Source organism: Mytilus trossulus, chromosome 4, assembly GCF_036588685.1.
Source record: "Mytilus trossulus isolate FHL-02 chromosome 4, PNRI_Mtr1.1.1.hap1, whole genome shotgun sequence".
Classification (NCBI taxonomy): Eukaryota; Metazoa; Mollusca; class Bivalvia; order Mytilida; family Mytilidae; genus Mytilus; species Mytilus trossulus.
In genome coordinates, this window is record NC_086376.1 from 10,260,473 (window position 1) to 10,278,525 (window position 18,053).

The 18,053-nt window shown below is 32.1% G+C and overlaps 1 protein-coding gene across 1 annotated transcript in view; it reads left to right on the forward strand.

Annotated features, from left to right (window-relative positions):
• Positions 1 to 18,053, forward strand: part of LOC134716417 (protein mono-ADP-ribosyltransferase PARP14-like) — a 57,671-nt gene that overhangs the window by 12,144 nt on the left and 27,474 nt on the right. Inside the window, exons 2-5 of the mRNA XM_063579413.1 lie at positions 12,725 to 13,000; positions 13,651 to 14,336; positions 16,449 to 16,465; positions 17,384 to 17,546. Of these exons, the coding sequence (XP_063435483.1) occupies positions 12,725 to 13,000; positions 13,651 to 14,336; positions 16,449 to 16,465; positions 17,384 to 17,546 (1,142 nt within the window). The remainder of the gene's footprint in view (positions 1 to 12,724; positions 13,001 to 13,650; positions 14,337 to 16,448; positions 16,466 to 17,383; positions 17,547 to 18,053) is intronic.

Genomic DNA, 18,053 nt, shown 5'->3' on the forward strand with positions numbered 1-18,053 from the left:
TCAGACTGAAGCTTCTTTTTGTTGCATCTTCTGTTCCATTCTCTGGAAAGGTTAACTGATTATATCTAAACGTTATTAGTATCAATATTTTTAATGTCTCAATTAAAGTAACAGTAGTATACCGTATCCTGGTCCCCGGGACTACGTTCCAGGTATTAGCTATTAGCATACTCTCTCACGAGGTCCCGGTACGGGGTTATTATTTAAATTTCAAAATGGACCGGAAGTCGGCAAATGGGAGTCCGCCTCAAGTAAACAAAAGCTCTAAATTTTGGTCTTAGGAGACAAGAAATAACAAAATGACATTGAACATTTCTGCAAAAAAGTATTTTCTTTGATTTAAGACATAAATGATTCAAATCAAGACACAGACAAAAAATGTGAAAACGATTTATTCCAAGCACATTCAACTTTTCATACGACAAGGACTTGTTATGGCGGTCTGACCAATGTCGACCTGTAAATTATACCGTGTAAGGCTTAATAGCAGTAGATAACTATTGGACAAGAAAGAAAGAAGAGTGAATTCATCGCAATATTTTAACAATAACTGAATCATATGACGGTGGGCTACAATGTAAGTGTTGAACATGTTGAAGTATTGAAGCAGAATTATTATCATATGATATGGCATACATTTTTATGTGGGAAAAAGTCCATATTGTACTTATACAAATGAATGAGGATCATCTGTTCATTAGAGGGAATTTACAAATATGGCATGTATGGTCATTTTTGCACCTGAAAATTTACTATGGGTGTATAAAAAAAAGAAGATGTGGTATGATTGCCAATGAGACAATTATCCACAAAAGACCAAAATGACACAAACATTAACAACAAGGTATACAAATCCTTGTGTAGAAAAGGATTTGTATAACTAGCTAGGCAGCAACCATTTGATTTTTTGGGGGGTGGCTATGGATTTTTTTCCTGAGACAACTTCTTTGGCCCTCGGCGAAATACAATCTATTTTTTTGGCGACAAGTTGAAAACATTTTTTTCTTTCAATTTTAGCATAACATATAGTGGCAGCTTAGGGTGAAACAAACATTTTTTTTTCTCAGGGTCAAAAACAAATTATTTTTCTCCAAAAACTGGAAACAAACTTTTTTTTCCTAAAAATCCATAGCCCACCGTAGAAAATCAAATGATTGCTGCCTTATTAACTATACAAATCCTTGTTAGTAACCATTCAAATCCTTGTTGGTAACCATACAAATCTTTGGGCTTGCCCGGCTTGGTGTAATCAAACTGTTGCATAACTGAAACTGAAAGTACCATATAGGCGAACATGTTTATCCATTAGATTTTAAATTAAAAAAAAATTAGTGACATTTGATGTCTCCACAGATTTGTATCCTCCCATTGAGAATGGAAATGGGTATTGCATATATTATTGTTTAATTATTGGAATACCCTTAAACAAGCTTTGTAATAGTAATTTTAAACAGAAACTAGAAGATTTCTACAAAAATAATATTATTTTTGAACTTTCTAAGATAAAAGATGGTAACTGTGGTAAACTTTAATTTTTTAGTAAAATTTATACTAAATTTAAACATGTTAAACAACAAGAATATTTAAACTTAAATATTCCTAAATACCTTAGAAACAAACGCACTAAATTAAGAATAAGTGCACACTCATTAGCAATAGAAACTGGTATATATATTGTAGGTATGCAAGACCAAAAATACCGTCTCAGGAGAGATTTTTGTAAATTTTGCACAGGAAAAAATGAAAATGAGATATTCTTGCTGAAACTGATTTTTTGCTCAATACAGTTTGACACCCATTTATCAGCAAACTGTGCATTCCATATATTGGACATACCATAATTATCAAAATTATTTTTAATATATGATATCCACTTAGTGTCTATTCCGTAATCATTATAATATAGAAATATAACAAAATTGAGAATGGAAATGGGGGATGTATTAATGAGACAACAATCCAACCATAGAAAAAACAACAGCAGAAGGTCACCAACAGGTCTTCTGTTCAATGTAACGAGAAATTACCGCATTCAGAGGCGTCCTTCAGCTGGCCCCTAAACAAAAATATACTAGTTCAGTGATAATGAACGTCATACTAATTTCCAAATTGTACACAAGAAACTAAAATTAAAATAATACAAGACTGACAAAAACCAGAGGCTCCTGACTTGGGACAGGTGCAAAAAGAAAAACGCGGGGTTAAACATGTTAATGGTATCTCAACCCTCTCCCTATACCTCTAGCCAATGTAAAAAAGTAAACGCATAACAAAACTACATTTAAAATTCAATTCAAGAAAAGTCCCAGTCAGATGTCAGAAGATGTAACCAAAGAAAATAAACAAAATGACAATTATACATAAAAAACAAGACTACTAGCACTCTCATGCCAGCTCCAGACTTCTATTAAACTGATTGAAAGATTATCCTTACAAACTTAGTTATTTAAAGTGTTGTAAAGATGAGGATAATAAGTTCATTTAATATTATAGGACAACAGAGTTGGTGTATGTGGGATCGATTCCCACCCTAAGCATTCATTTATATCAGCTGGTGCACGTTTGACTTCGAAATACCTCCGATATTGAAGAACGTTGTAAACAAGTTCAAGGTAACGTTAAGCTCGTCCCGGTCGTTATATTGGTATATGTGTAACATACTTAATATTGCGATCGGGAACCAGTCTAAGTATACCGCTACTCGCAAGTCATAAATCGATTGGGAAAACAAATCCTGGCTATAAACTGAAACCGACGAAAACACATCGACTATAGGATGAAAACAACAGAAACACTTAAGTTCAACAAAAAACAAAACGACAATGTAACACACTTAGGAACAAACTATAAGTTAACAACTACCATTTCCTGACTTGGTACAACTAGTAATCAAAGGTACCAGGATTATAATTTAGTACGACAGACGCGCGTTTTGTCTACATAAGACTCATCAGTGACGCTCATATCCATTAACCAAATTTAAATTGTTTGCTAACAAATGAATTTAAAATGATATTTTATTTTGTATTTTGATGTATATGTTTCAATAGTCACAAGGGTCTTGTTTGTGAATACACAATTCATATTCGTCAGTTAACATCAATAAAGAATCGAGGATTTGCGATTAAAATGGTTTTCAGCGAATTATTTCTCTCCGATTTCTAGACAAAAACGTACGGCTCCAAAGTCTTGACGGGCAAATGCCATTCATCGTTTTCAATATAACTGTTCCATGACAATTTACGACCCATGAAATGTATAAATAGTCTGATATTCGACATATTTTGCGGTATGTTTAGTGGATGCAATTTTTAGCAGAATGTAAAATGTAACAGTGAATCAACTAAAATTAATAAAAAAAAAAAAATATTGAAAAAAAGTTTAATATCGATTTGAAAACAAAAATTGGTAATAGAAGATCTCATAATTTAATCATTACTTTGATTTACTTTAAAATAAAATGCAATTTTGTAAAATCAAATTCTTCATTTAATCCATACAAAATTGCATCACACTTTTTGGACAAAATATCGCCTTTCTCTTCAGATAACTGTACATTGTAACTTTTCTATTTGAAACACTGAAATAAATTGATTGAGTCAACATATTGGATTGCTAATGTTTTCAGTTTTCCGAAGAGAAAGTGAAAGGAGTTTGATCGTAAATAAAGCCACCAATACTATACCGCTCTTCAAAAGTCATAAATCGATTAAACAAAAAATTGGAAATATTTACTCTTACGCAAGCTCTGCTATATAGAAATGGAAACTTCATAATTGGAAATTTAAACCTTAAATCATCTATGTTATTGTTAAGTTTTGTTTTTAACCGAGCCTCATTGTCAATTTCTACATGTCAAGATATGAAGCAGACCTAACTGTACCTGGTGAGTCCTTATGTATCATTGATGTTACGTTTGTGTTATTTGTGTAGCTGATTTTCTGTTTCTGGTCAGATGAGCATCGAACACGGGTTTGGAATTTTTTGCATAGAGGAAACAATATAGAAAGAAAACGTTTAGGAATTTTTGTCCTGAATGCTCTTCAACTTCGTACTTTATTTGGCCTTTTAAACTTTTTTGGATTCGAGCGTCACTGATGAGTCTTTTGTAGACGAAACGCGCGTCTGGTGTATATACTAAATTTAGTCCTGGTATCTATGATGATTTTATTTATTGTTTAGAAAACATTATGTCATATATTAACAGGTATTACTTTTATTTAAATCCGCTGAAAAAACCCAAATTCTAAGTATCTATTATACTTGGTAGTTTATGCATCCATCATATTTATAGGAAGTAAGGAACTTCCGGATTTTGTTATACATCGAATATAATTCACTTATCATTTTTTCTATGAAAATCGATGACATGTATGTACTGATTTATGACGAAAAATATTGGATTTGACATAAATCTTTAAAATCAACTAAATCACTGAGAGGTAAGTTGTCTGATTAAAACAGCAAATTGTGAATGCGTAGAAAAAGATATAGTTCCTTACATTTTCTACATTAATTTCATAAAAAAAGTCATTTGCCAATGTTGTAAAAAAAATAACTAATCAAAGAATTCAAATATCGAAAAATAATAAACTCGTGACCGAACAACACTGATAATTAGCTCATGCGCTACGCGCATTCGTGAATTAATGTGTTGTTCGGTCACTCGTTGAAAATTTTTCTCTATTTGAATTCTTCGATTAGTTATACTATAAATAAGCACAAATTTAAGCTAGGATTATGAAAACACGATTTTTAGCAAGTTTTTATTAAAGGAGTAGGTCCGGTAAGGACTCATTTTGGCCTAAAATGTCAGTTTCATCTGACGAAAGATTTTAATTAATTTAGTCATTAAAAACGATCCGATTCAAGCTTAAATAAGAAAAATCTCTCAAATATGCCAAAAAACGTCACTTTTCAGATGGTTTTTTGTAAAAAATGAAAGTGGCCGCATCCGTGTTCATCCACAACCTTTATATATGTTATGTATTATTATAAAATACAACTTACATTTCAATATTAAGGATGAACACGAATGCGGCCACTTTCGTTTTACACGAAAACCGTCTAAAATTTAACTAAAATGATTGAATTTTGCAGATTTCAGTAATTTAGCATGACTTGATGGTGCTACAACCCGATATATGTGGATTTTTTTGTCAAAAACAGCCCATATGTATGTAGCAGAAGCATTCAACTGTCCAATTAATAACTAAAAGTTTACATTTTAACAATTTTGTAAAACTGCCATATTTTAGGGCCAAAAAGGGGTCTTACCGGACCTACTCCTTTGCCCAATATCGTAGCAGCTACGTAGTGCTACGTAGATTTTGACTATTGAACGTGTAGCTATAGACTAGTTGTTACATAGATATTGATAGCAGCTACTTAGCCGCTACGAAGCTGCTACGATATTGAACTCAACCCTGGGCACTTTATTGTGGGACATCGTGTCATCAGGAATGATAAATTTTATTGTGTAATGCAGTTGATTAAGTAATAACGCAAGATTGCTGTGAAGTCAATCAGAATAATGTATATAATAAAACATACATCGAATGAAAATAGATACTCGATTTGCGAGAGAGAATTTTTTCCTGCTCGCCCTTTCCTACTTATAAGTCTTTTTAAGTAAGACACTAATGTTACTTCTTTTTTTTAAATAAAGAGTTTTTATGGTGGGATGTCACATATGACTAGCGAAATTGTTCAGACAATGATTTACATGTATTTTTTATCTGTCTCACAGTCAGATTTAGTCATTTGATTAAGGACTTTCTGTTTTGTATTTTCCTTGGAGTTCAGTATTTTTGTGATTTTACTTTTATGAATAACGGCGTTAAAAAAGGGTGACAGTTATTTTTTAAAGTAGTGAATGGGAGAACCTAACACAGCGGAGATCTGTTATCGTAACACTGTAACTTACAATTATTGACAGAGTTTTTTTCATTTATTTTCAAACAACCTACTTTTTTCTTTTTTTTTCTTCTTCCAAAACCAGTTATTTAAAAGATTGGTTTATTTGCAAAAACCGACCATTATAATACCAGTATTAAAAACTCCATGCAAAGCTTATCATGGAGACATAATAGAGACAACAGTGGGTATAGCGCTGTTCAAAAGTCATAAATCGATCGAAAGAAAATAAATCCGGGTTACAAACAAAAACCAAGAGAAACACATCAACTATATGAGGAAAACAATCAAACAACAAAAACACTGATGTGAAATAAAAAAAAAACAACAATGGAACACACAGAAACGAACTAAAAGATAACAACTGTCATTTTCCTCATAATATACAATTTTTCGTAAGACATTAAAGGTACAAATTATACGGTACATGAGGCGCATTTTGACTATTAATGTCACTAGCAAGTGCTGGGGAATTGATCACTAAAAACAGACAATTATGCACACAAAAACTTTACCATGGCACAATCACAATGGCAGGATGTCCTTGTACAGAGCCACGTCATATGTAACAAAGAAACACAAACAAGAATTCAAGATTTCAATATTTTATTGTACACTTTGACAGTTTACACTGTTACAAGAGGCAGATATACATAATATACAGCTTGACAGAAGTGGTATAAGATTTGTATAATAACAGAATAAAATTGAAATAAACATATATACAGGTCAATTGAATATAGGTCATCAAACACACCGTAACATACGGTTGTTTGACACGTGATTTAAACGATCAAAACAAATACACATATCATGACATACATACATATATATATATTTAATATGATCAATTGGATTATCAAGCATTTAGATAAATAATGAAAGAAAGATAAGAAAACAAAATTATCATAGAACAATAACACAATGATGGGATGAATAAGTACAGATCCACGTCATGTGTAAAACAGAAACACAAAAAGGCAAATATACATAGCATATTATCTAAAATGAACGTATATACAATTATTGATTTTAAAGAAACTTCCGGATTGATTGTGATATATCGAATAAAGTGTACTTGATATTTTTTTCTGCAAAAAATTATTACATACTATTTTCTTTATAATAAAAATAGACCTATTCAGTTTCCACTATTTTTAGAAATAGAAACTATGAAGTATAACAATAGAACTGGGGTGTAACATTAATTACTAGGTTCTTCCCCTCTCATATACAATACGGTACGTGTTGAGAAGATGTACATACTATTTAGTAAACTGACTTATGAAGATAAAGACAGTGAGGACCTAACTGCATTAAAATACCACTACCAATTATTGATAGAACTCTTTCATATATTTTGTATTTATTAATTTTTTTAAGATAAAAAAAAAAACAGTCAAAAACCATGATTTTGAAGTAAAATGAAAATAATGCCACTAGTTTTTACAGAATGACGATCAGCAGGATAGCTTTTTCGCAAGAGAATTGCAGGATGAGAATTGCTGTACAGATTGAAACTAATGTAGAAAAACTACTTGAGTGACAATTTGACAAAGTATATAAGTCATCAGAGGCACACTGCGACAATTAATATAATAGTAAGTGCTGAGAAATTGACGGAATGATGGACCTTTACAAAGTGGCTTTGCGTAAAGAGATATTCATGCACCGTTGAAACCTCAGTAATTGCTACATGTTATCGTATAAGTAATACATGTATATACAATTATTAAATTTATAGAAAAAAGAAACTTCCGGGTGGGTTGGGAAACATCGAATAAAGTGAATTAAACCTATCATTTTTCTGCGAAAATTGATAACATACTATTTTCATTATTTATTGTTTGTATCGTCAATAATCTTTTCAATCATATAAAGTCACAGTTTATCTTGTGTCCTACTTAGTGTAGATGTTAGTTGTCTGATATTTCAGTCCGGTTAAGGATAAATGTAGAATTTAATGTAAATAGATTTTACGTAAGTTAAGATTTAAGTTTTAGAAACAGTTATTGATTAAACATTATGCATTTTTTTATATTCATTACTTGTTTTAAATAATTCATCTTTTAAATTATACTTAAGACTTTTGTTTTTATACTCTCTTGAATTGTTTTATTATGATCACTTGAGTGAATTCTGCTGAAACGTTTCAACACATTCGGTCTTCATCTTTTTGTAGTTGATATTGACGCGAGGTTAAACCACTTGCAATTAATTAAAGCAAGACTGTTTGAAATCAATGATTTTTAAACTAGTAGTATAAGGAAACATTTTATTCAACTGAAAACAAATCGAAAGTCCTTGAATGTTACAATTGTCGTGTACAAATTCGTTATTATTTTTTTATGTTTTATAACTGTGGTGAAAAACGTAAATGTATATCACTCATGAAAGATACAAGGCTTATAGATCTTTGTACGTCGACGCGCATTTTTGTTTACAAGACACATTAGTGGCACTTGCCAATAATTTTCAAAATCTTGTGTGATGTGCTAGACAGGATTCTATTATGGATAAAGAGCCAACGGTCAGTCTTATGTAGACGAAAACCGCGTCAGTGTTATAGTTTAACATACCACACAGAAAATCAAACAATGTTCAGACTGGCATCCGGAGTAAAGATTTTGATATTTCCTCAACAATGTTTGATTCATAAATCTTCTCCTTTTGCAATGTGTTGTGTGTATTATTTTTTTGTAATCCTGTATGAATATACTGTTTGATCTTTTTATATAAATAGTTGAAATTGAATAATTTATTCCTGTTTTCTATTAGGAAATTTCAAACGTTGAAATTTAAAGATTTACAAACGTATCCCCATTTAAGAAATAGCACCCAAAAAAAATAGGGTTTAACAGAACCAATTATAATCCATATTAGATATAACTGAAAACCTTTTTTATTAAAGGCATCGTAATTTAGGAACAAATACAATAACACCATATGTGGACATGTAAGGACGGAAATGTAAATTATCATTAGTTTTATATCAGCATTTCTGGCCGAGTGGTATCGACTGGTATCACGAATCCAAATAAGTTGTCCGTTAGTTTACAAATTTTTCAACACTCAAAAAAGAATGTTGTGTGGAAGGGCGTATGTAAGCTAAATAGTTAGATTATATGTGAACTTTATTTGACATTTGATTTTTGAAAATAATAATCTGCATTTAGAACAATAGACATACGTTACAGAAATGGGTATATTTAGAATGCCTATTATTATCTTATATGTTCTCATTAAAGAACAGGAAAAGGGTGTTTATAGTATGCGTACACCTTTGAAATGATATTGTAGTTTTGTATTCGATTTTTTCATAGTCACAATCATTAGCAGTATACGTTTCCTACCATGAAGCAACAACAAAAAAAAGAAGCCACAATTTACACTTTGGTGAATGAAAGCTTTGTCCATTGAAAGAATTAAAAAAAACGATAAAATACCGACTTCAAATGTAAGTTCATAACAAGGAAGTCCATAAATTATGTCAAGATCAAACTCTAATCTCTATCAATAACTCATCATATATACCAGGGTTGAGATGTTGTATTTTCGCCGACTGATCTTTTAAAATAGAGGCAATATATACAAAAAGGACGTTTGAACTCATAAGTCAAAAAAAAAAATGACAACGCCATGGCTAAAAAAATTATACATGATGGTCTTGAAGTATCATAGATTATATGTACTGATGTTGTTTATCAAATTTATTACTTATTATAGTGTTCTTTTATGATAGTCTTGAAGTATGGGTTTAAGTAATGACGTTGTTACATAAAAATAACGTGTTATTGCATTCCTTTATTTGTCTTTGTTAATTATTACTTCTTTTGTATGTGGAGCAGGATCTGCTTCCCTTTTCGGAGCACCAGGGATTACCCCCGGTTTTGGAGGGTCCTTAGTTTTCTATGGTATGCCTTATGTACTATTATTTGTGTGTATGTCCTTTTTTGGAGAGGTCAGAGCGTTGTAGGTTTGTTTTCGATCTATGAGGTTGACTGTCCCTCTGGTATCTTTCGCCCCTCTTTGGCAATATCGGTACTTCCCGGCATTGTGTTTTTATGCTATGATTAAAAAAAATTGTCTTTCGGTTAAAAAATGCCTGTAACAAGACTTGAATATGACAGTTATTGATCATTAATTTGATATGGATGATCTACTGATTGTCCCATTTGTTCAGAGACTTTTGGGTCAGAATTTTCGTCAGAGCCCGTTATTTTTGTTATTAAACTTTTTTATGTGTCTTTGTAAATTATTAACATTTAAAGTTTATTCTAATTTCATTTTTGGTATGGTTCGGTACTTATACATTCCGCCATTGTGCTGTTGTGCTATGGTAATTTTTTGTTTCGTCCCCGAGGGTATCACCAGCCTGGTCATTTTTATAAATTTACTGTTTGCAAAAGTGTTAATTATTCGACATACTATAGATTTTCTTATCTCAGGCAATGCTCATCAACTTTGTACTTGCTTAGATCTTTAACTATTTTGATATAAGTGTTACTGATAAGTCTTATGTCGACGAAATGCTCGTCTGGCGTATAAAATTATAATCCTGTCACTTTTGATAACAATTTACCATATCCGTAGTTGGCACATTTTTAGGGTCTTCTGTGCCTTTCAACTTTATACTTGTTTGGCTTTCTAACTTTTGTTTATCTGAGCATCACTGATGAGTCTTATGTAGACTAAACGCACGTCTGTCGTACAAAATGATAAGCCTGGTACCTTGGTTTTTTGCTTGTGTGCGTTATCTTTTTGGCATTTTATTTTTCTTTTTTTACATATTCGTTTGTTTTATGGTGATAAAGATTATCACAATGTTGACTACTGTGCCCCAATTTTGATTTTTTTATCTATGTCATGTCTGTTTGTTAATAAAATTAAAAAAATATATGCGACTGTTATAAAAGTGAGAGGCTTAGCTAGTGATAAAACCAGATTAAATCAAATATGTTATACATCAGGCAATGCATGCACGAAGTCAGGAATATGACATTTGTTTTCCATTCGTTAGATGTTTTTGATTTTGCAATTGGATAAAGAACTTTCCGATTTGAATTTTCATTGGAGTTCTGAATATTGGTTATTTTACTATCAAATTTAATTTTTTGAATATTGTTATTCAAACATCATTATGTGTATGTGAGGTAGGTTTCTGGTGATCTCTGACACTTGATTGGAAAAACGAAAGATAACTGCCAACTAAATATTTTCTTTTCATTTTTTAATTGTTAAGGCTGTAGTATTTATTGGTTTACCAGTTTAACCTTTTTTATGATAATATAATATTTGATTGGTTGATGGTCAGTCCTCCCTTTGCTATGGTACTTTCAAAAAGGTATATTTTTTTATCGTTCACGGAGATGCTTTTTATATTTAAATTTTATTGAATAGCGGCTGTTTTGCTTAAACAGCGATATAATAGTATAATTAATAAAAAAAAAAAGGCTGTATCCATTTCTGTAAATAACCTTTTCTGTTAATGTGCGATATAAAAAAATAAATAAAAAAGACACTTTTGTCAAACATTTGAGTCTTTACATGTGGCTTCAGGAAATATGCACTATTTTTTTCGACTGTTTATTTTCGTAACCCCCTTGTAATGATTATAAACAACTAGATATACTTCAAAATTTAATCTACCAAGAAATATTTTGAAAAAGAGAAAATTAAACATGTTGTATCAAGGATGAACTTAGTTTACGATAAATCCTTGACAATAAAGAAATGGGGTTTTAAATTTGTCTTAAATATTCATACCTAGTCATTCCATGCATATAAGTACTTTCCCCATAGTACTTATTTAACATTATTTTATCCATTTATTTTAAAGTCGAAGAATTATACTTCATATCAAATTAGATGTAACGTAGTGAAAATGTATTCAATAGTGTAACCGAAGAAACAAATCACAGTCATCTGTTACTACCATATAGCATGACCCGAACAGGCTATCTTGGCATGCATTTCGGCAAACCAGTAAATATTTAAGTTTCAAGAACAAAAATGAAGATAAATATATTAATCGTCAGAAAGCATTTTGTAGTATCTTATTCAGTTCTACATCTTTTGATATTTGTGCTATAATTCAAATCATGTTTACACCAGATACTCTTTAGATTGTTTCATTATTTTTAATAATTTGGAGGCTTTTACGGTCGTCCTCTCTGTGCTTATGATTACATATCCCTTCAAGTGTATAATTTTTAAAAGTTATTTTCTGCTCTTTGTTCAAGTGAATAAGTGCATCCGCCTATCCAGCAAGCTTTTTCTTAAAGTCCTTCATGAAATAATGACTTAATGAATAATACGAAAGAAAAAATAACGTACATACAAATAGTTTCCTCAAGAAATGTTGACGTTATAAAAAAACCTACTGTCTAATATTAAACCATTTTAAACTTGTACTGTTCAGTCCCTTTTTTATTTCTTTTTTTTCCATATCAAGTTTGGTTAATATTCGTAATTGGTGGTTATGCTTTTATTTATTTGAAGAAAGGGGAAATATTGCTTAACATTTCCAAGTAGTTATAGGAAAAATTAATTAAACTTATATTTATTACTAGTGTTTGAAAAAAAACCACGTAGTAACAATCTCGACGAGGTATTGGGACCCTACAAAGATCTATCTGCATATTAAATTTCAAATATCTTGCACTGCGTAAACTAGCTGTATTGTTTAAGGGTAAACAATAAGACGTCTTTACATTAGAAAAAGGTTTGTTGTTTTCTTAAAATGTTCTGAACAAATCCTTATGAAAAGATTTGTATGTTACTTGAGTTTTTTTTGGTTTTTTTATAGAATGGATAGGGATTCTGAAAACCAAAACTTAAACAAATTACATGAGGATAATGTTCATCCCGAAGGTAATATCTCGGAATCGGAGTCTGTTGGTCAATGGAATCCACAATCAGCTCCAAAAATAAGAATTCAAATACCTGCTGCTCTCGTAGATGCGGATGAACAAAGCAAAAGACAGCATGACCAACATGGACTTGACTCAGGAACACATCAGACCTATGGTACAAATTATAATGTACCAACTCAGTTTCCAGAACCGGGAGCATGTTATGGATGGTAAGATATGACTTTAAAATATACATTGAACTAACTGATCATGAAGTGATGTAGTGCTGTTGAACAAATAAAACAAATATTATAAGACCGTTTAGTAATTATTGCACTTATTTATACAGAACTAGCCAATTGTTTTATTAAGAGGGCACTATTATTGTAGTTTAATTAAAATTTCCTTATTAAAAGAAATGCACAAATGCTGCAAGATAGTATTTTGCAATATAAACATTTTTATCTTTCTACTATATAAATCCTCGTCTCTTTATCGTCATAAAAGTACAACGTTTGTCGTACTGAGAAAGTCATAATCGGGTATCTGATCTAATCCGTAGATTTATAGCCGATATCTTAGACCCCACACATATCAATAGATAATTGAGACACCGACATATCTGATTAATCAACTAATTCGTGGTTTGATTGTGAAACTTATACCAGTAAATGACTAAGAAAAGCTTTCTGGTATTTATCTATGATAAGCTTACTAAACCAACGTAAACATGCAAAACAACCAGCTAAAAACATGAAAAAACAAGAAAAATACAGGAAAAAGGAAAATAGGAGAAATGATGCATTTGTAATAGAGCATTTGTTGAAATATTTCTTCTTTAGTCTTGTTATTTGACAAGTGTTCAAACATTTTTTAACAGGGACATGCCATACGCCAATCCCTATTCGTTTCCTGGGGGCCAACATGTATCTCACGACAACAATACACCACGCCAACAAATCAGTGGTTATACAAATAGTCTACATAATCCAAGAGGTCAAGGAGCGTACTACGAACATTACCATGGTCATCCTTACAGTCCAAGAATACCATATATGCAGTATCCCCCGTACCAAGAACGCATGCAATACCAACAAGGTCCGTATCCACCATATTATCCTACATCGCCAAGAATACATGTAGGCCCAGAATATTATCCTCCATATCGGGGTCCACAACAACCGATTGGTCATTATATACAAAGTCAAAGGTTTGGTTATGAATTCGGACAAGCTGGTTCAAATGAAAGGCCTTATCAGTCAAACGATAACAGCGAGCAAAATTTGCCAGAAAGTCATAATTTGCAAACAGAGAATGATCAGTCAGACCAAAGGGAAAATGCAAAGCCAAGTACAACACTAGACAAGCCAAGTACAACACTAGACAAGCCAAGTACAACACTAGAAAAGCCAAGTACAACACTAGACAAGCCAAGTACAACACTAAAAAAGACAAAGCCACCAAGAGCAGAAGACAGACATTCCAAGAAAAAGAAACAAACTTGCGTATTACAATCACAAACTACAAAACAAGATAATGAAGTAAAGAAATCAAAACACATTGAAGGTAGTACTATTTTATTCAAGAAAAAAAGTAAAATTACAAAAATACTGAACTTAGAGGAAAATCTTATCGGAAAGTCCATAATCACATGGAAAATCAAATAACAAAACACATCAAAAACGAATGGACAAGAACTGTCATATTCCTGACTTGGTACAGGCATTTTCAAATGTAGAAAATGGTGGATTAAACCTTTTTTGTAACGCTAACACTCTCGCTTTGATGACAGTATCATCAAATTCCGTTATATTTACAATGAAACGTGAACTAAACAGACAAAATAAATAAAATAGTCAAAATATTGGTACAGTAGTCATCCTCGTGTAACAATTTGATAAAGGAACAATTTAACAGAACACAAAAATATCTACAAACCCATTTATTAATTCGCGTGTCTGACGTCAGATTTTTTTGTATACGTCGCATATATTTGTCGTTCAGTGTACAAACAAAAAAAATTAAAACTTCACATAAACATTTCTAAAATGGCATAAATATTTATACGTAACAGTTATGAACTTTTCATTTAGCTGTCATTCAGTTTTGATTGCACCGTACTTTGAGATTTTAGTTTTTCGTTATTTCAAAAGTTCTAATATTCATTCTGAACATAATTTACCATCATTTTTAGATAATTGATAGATTGGATTTGAAAAGAACTGCATTAAATACAAGCAAAATAAGTTGCAACTTCCTTACGTTAATTTATAAAGTACTTATTAATGTAAATTATTGTCAAATAAATGGTGGTGGTGGGGGTGGTGGGGGGGGGGGGGGGGTCATTGGACCTGATGCAGGGTCTGCAGAAGACTCATTAGTGATGCTCAAATTAAGACAATTGTGTGTACAGATAATCGCCAAGTTCAAAATTTGATAAATAACAACTATGAGAGCGGGTTGTAGTTATTTCTCCGGTACAGTAGTCAATACTTAGTTCATCGAATAACTAAACATTTAATAAACAGTTATTTTACCCCAAAACTTATCAGAGAAAGCTGACAATAACATCAAAAAGGAAAATCAATCAGTATTGCTGATGATGATGGATAGCTGTTTAACGTCCAGCTGCATATCACATATTCAGAACTAGAACATGTTAATATTATATGAATAGTGTATTCTGCTTTGTATTAGACGACATTCTACGGATTTTTTAACGTTCTAATTCATTAGTAACAGGTCACAAGAACACATGTCATCCCATCCTACGCAGACATATTTTTATGTCTCTTATTCGATATTTTTTGGCTCTCACGTCTTTATGCTCGTGTGGTGGTAGAAGCAAAAAAACCTATTTAAAGTCATTGTTTTGACCTAACTTGTGTTCAAATCCATGACCTTGCGCACTCGAATCGAACTCGTTACCACGAGACTACCGAGGTAATGTTTATCAAACCAGTTACGGGTTATGAAAGTAGCAGATAAAAATTATATACACAGGGTGCTATTTTTGTGTGTTGGTGGTGAAAACCACAGGGTAGTGATATGCGTCTAGTGCATTTATGTCGCTGACTAGCATTGTATGTGAAAAGAGAGCAGAGTGCATCAGTCTCTCCTGTCAGTACATTGCCTCTACTCTACCAAGACTCAAATGGTGCCTCCTCGTGGTAACACAAGGATACTGGTATCATTCGATGCCAGGCTTTACTGATGGAGATCGGGGAGCAACAAGGGCCCTGTAGATGCAGTGTGTAGGTCCATCGGCGTGTGGATATGCCCTAACACTCATTAACCTTGTCCCAGCTATGGTTAAATAGCCAGTCAGATTGGGGTTGATAGCTCAGAAAGACAACCCATCTAGTAGAGACACCTCTGATGCCAATCCGGGTAGATCTTTGCTCGAAGGCCTAAGCCGGCATTCGATCTAGGGAAATGGAACCTCAACTACAAATCCACTGGCCCTCCAGGTTAGGGGATTGAGCACAAGATTGACTATTTCGTCTCATAAAAAAAACCCTCTAGTTACGGAAGCCAGTTGAGGCCTTATGTGCTGACAGGCAAGAAGAGGATGAGTGAGTGAGTGAGGGTGCAATTTATTCTTGCCAAGAGTCACTAGTGCCAATCGTAAAGACAATATATCGGCTATTATTAATCAGTTCTTTAATTCTGTTACAGAAAGAAGTTGTGAAAAAGTAAGTAATTTAGTTTAATGTAGTAAGAAAAAAAACAATGAATCAATGCCTTTTTTACAACCATATGCAAATAAATTAGAACCATTTTTTACTTGCTGCTTTCTTTTGGTTATACTATTTCGACGGGTGGCAATTGTTGAAAAGGATCTGCTTAGTCTTCCCGAAGACCTGATATCACTGTCGTTCGTTGTTCTCAGTATGTAGTTTTCTATGGTGTGTGTTCTGTACTACTGTTTGTCTATTGGTTCTTTTTTTCTTTTTATGCCATGACGTTGTCTCTTTATTTCGACATATGAGTTTGAATGTCCATCTGGTTTTTTTTGTCCCTCTTTTAGGGAAACTTTTCGGATATTAGCCGTATATTTGAACTTTATAGTGGTCAACAATATTGATATTCTGTTTTGTTGACAGGACATGGCAATTTTATCACTTATTTGAAAAGAGATATCAAAAAGAGAAAAAAAGAGTCAATGTTATGTACATTTCATTCAGAATGATGAACACGAAAATGACTAACTATCGCTTTTTAAAAGAAAAAAACCCATTCGAAACGTTATTTACATTAAACGCGCGAACAGTTACACGAGAAAGTTACGACGTTCAGAGGGTAAAATGATACCAAGAAGGGAATATGAAATTATGTTCTACGCCACTTTGGATAGTCTCATGCAGTATAATCATGATTTTGCTATGCTATCAATATCTAAATAACGTGCTATAAATTATTTTGTGGTAAAAAAGATGCATGTAAATATAACAAAAAGTTGCGCCAGGAAAATGAAGGAGAGTAAATTTACTTTCAACGTTTTAAAGTACGACAAACATTGATGGCATAAACAGGATAGTCAAGATACGAACTAAGTTTGAAAACAGTTACATGTAAGAACGGAGAATTTAATTTATTATATTTACCCACAGAAGAAAATGTATGTGTGTGTGACTGGTATTCCGCACGATGTCAGTAATGAAACGATAATGCTGTATCTAGAAGGTCGTGCTAAAGCAGACATAATTGCTGAAGATTTTTTTAGGACAGAGGCTGATGTTGGACATGCAATTGCTGTATTCAAACATAGAATTGGTACTATTAAATATATAAATTATGTGCACAACAATCTTAAGCTCCCTTTCAAAAAAAACTACAAAGAAAACTATTATGTTTTGATTCTAGACAGGACGTTTTTGTCCGATTTATTTTTGCAACCATTGGTTTTCTATTATTGTTAGTTTTCAAAATAAAACAAGATATGTAATATCAACTTTAAGATTTCATGTCTTACCATTGCTTTCTACTATTCTCTTAAAAAGTTGGCTAACACAATACTAAGTAAAAAGAGTACCATACAAAACGAATAACAGATTCAGCTGTAATATCTCAATATCTCACAATATTACAAAACAAAATTACAAAAAATCTTGAAATCTCAAGATAAACTTTCTTTTCGTCTGCTGCGGCGCTAAATTATTTGATTAATTCACAAAATACAGATCAATTTTCTGCATATTCGAAATAGCATTAGCGAATAGTATGTTAATTTTGGCAGTTATCTTGTATAGTTTATGAAAATTTAGAAAAAAAAGTCTTTAA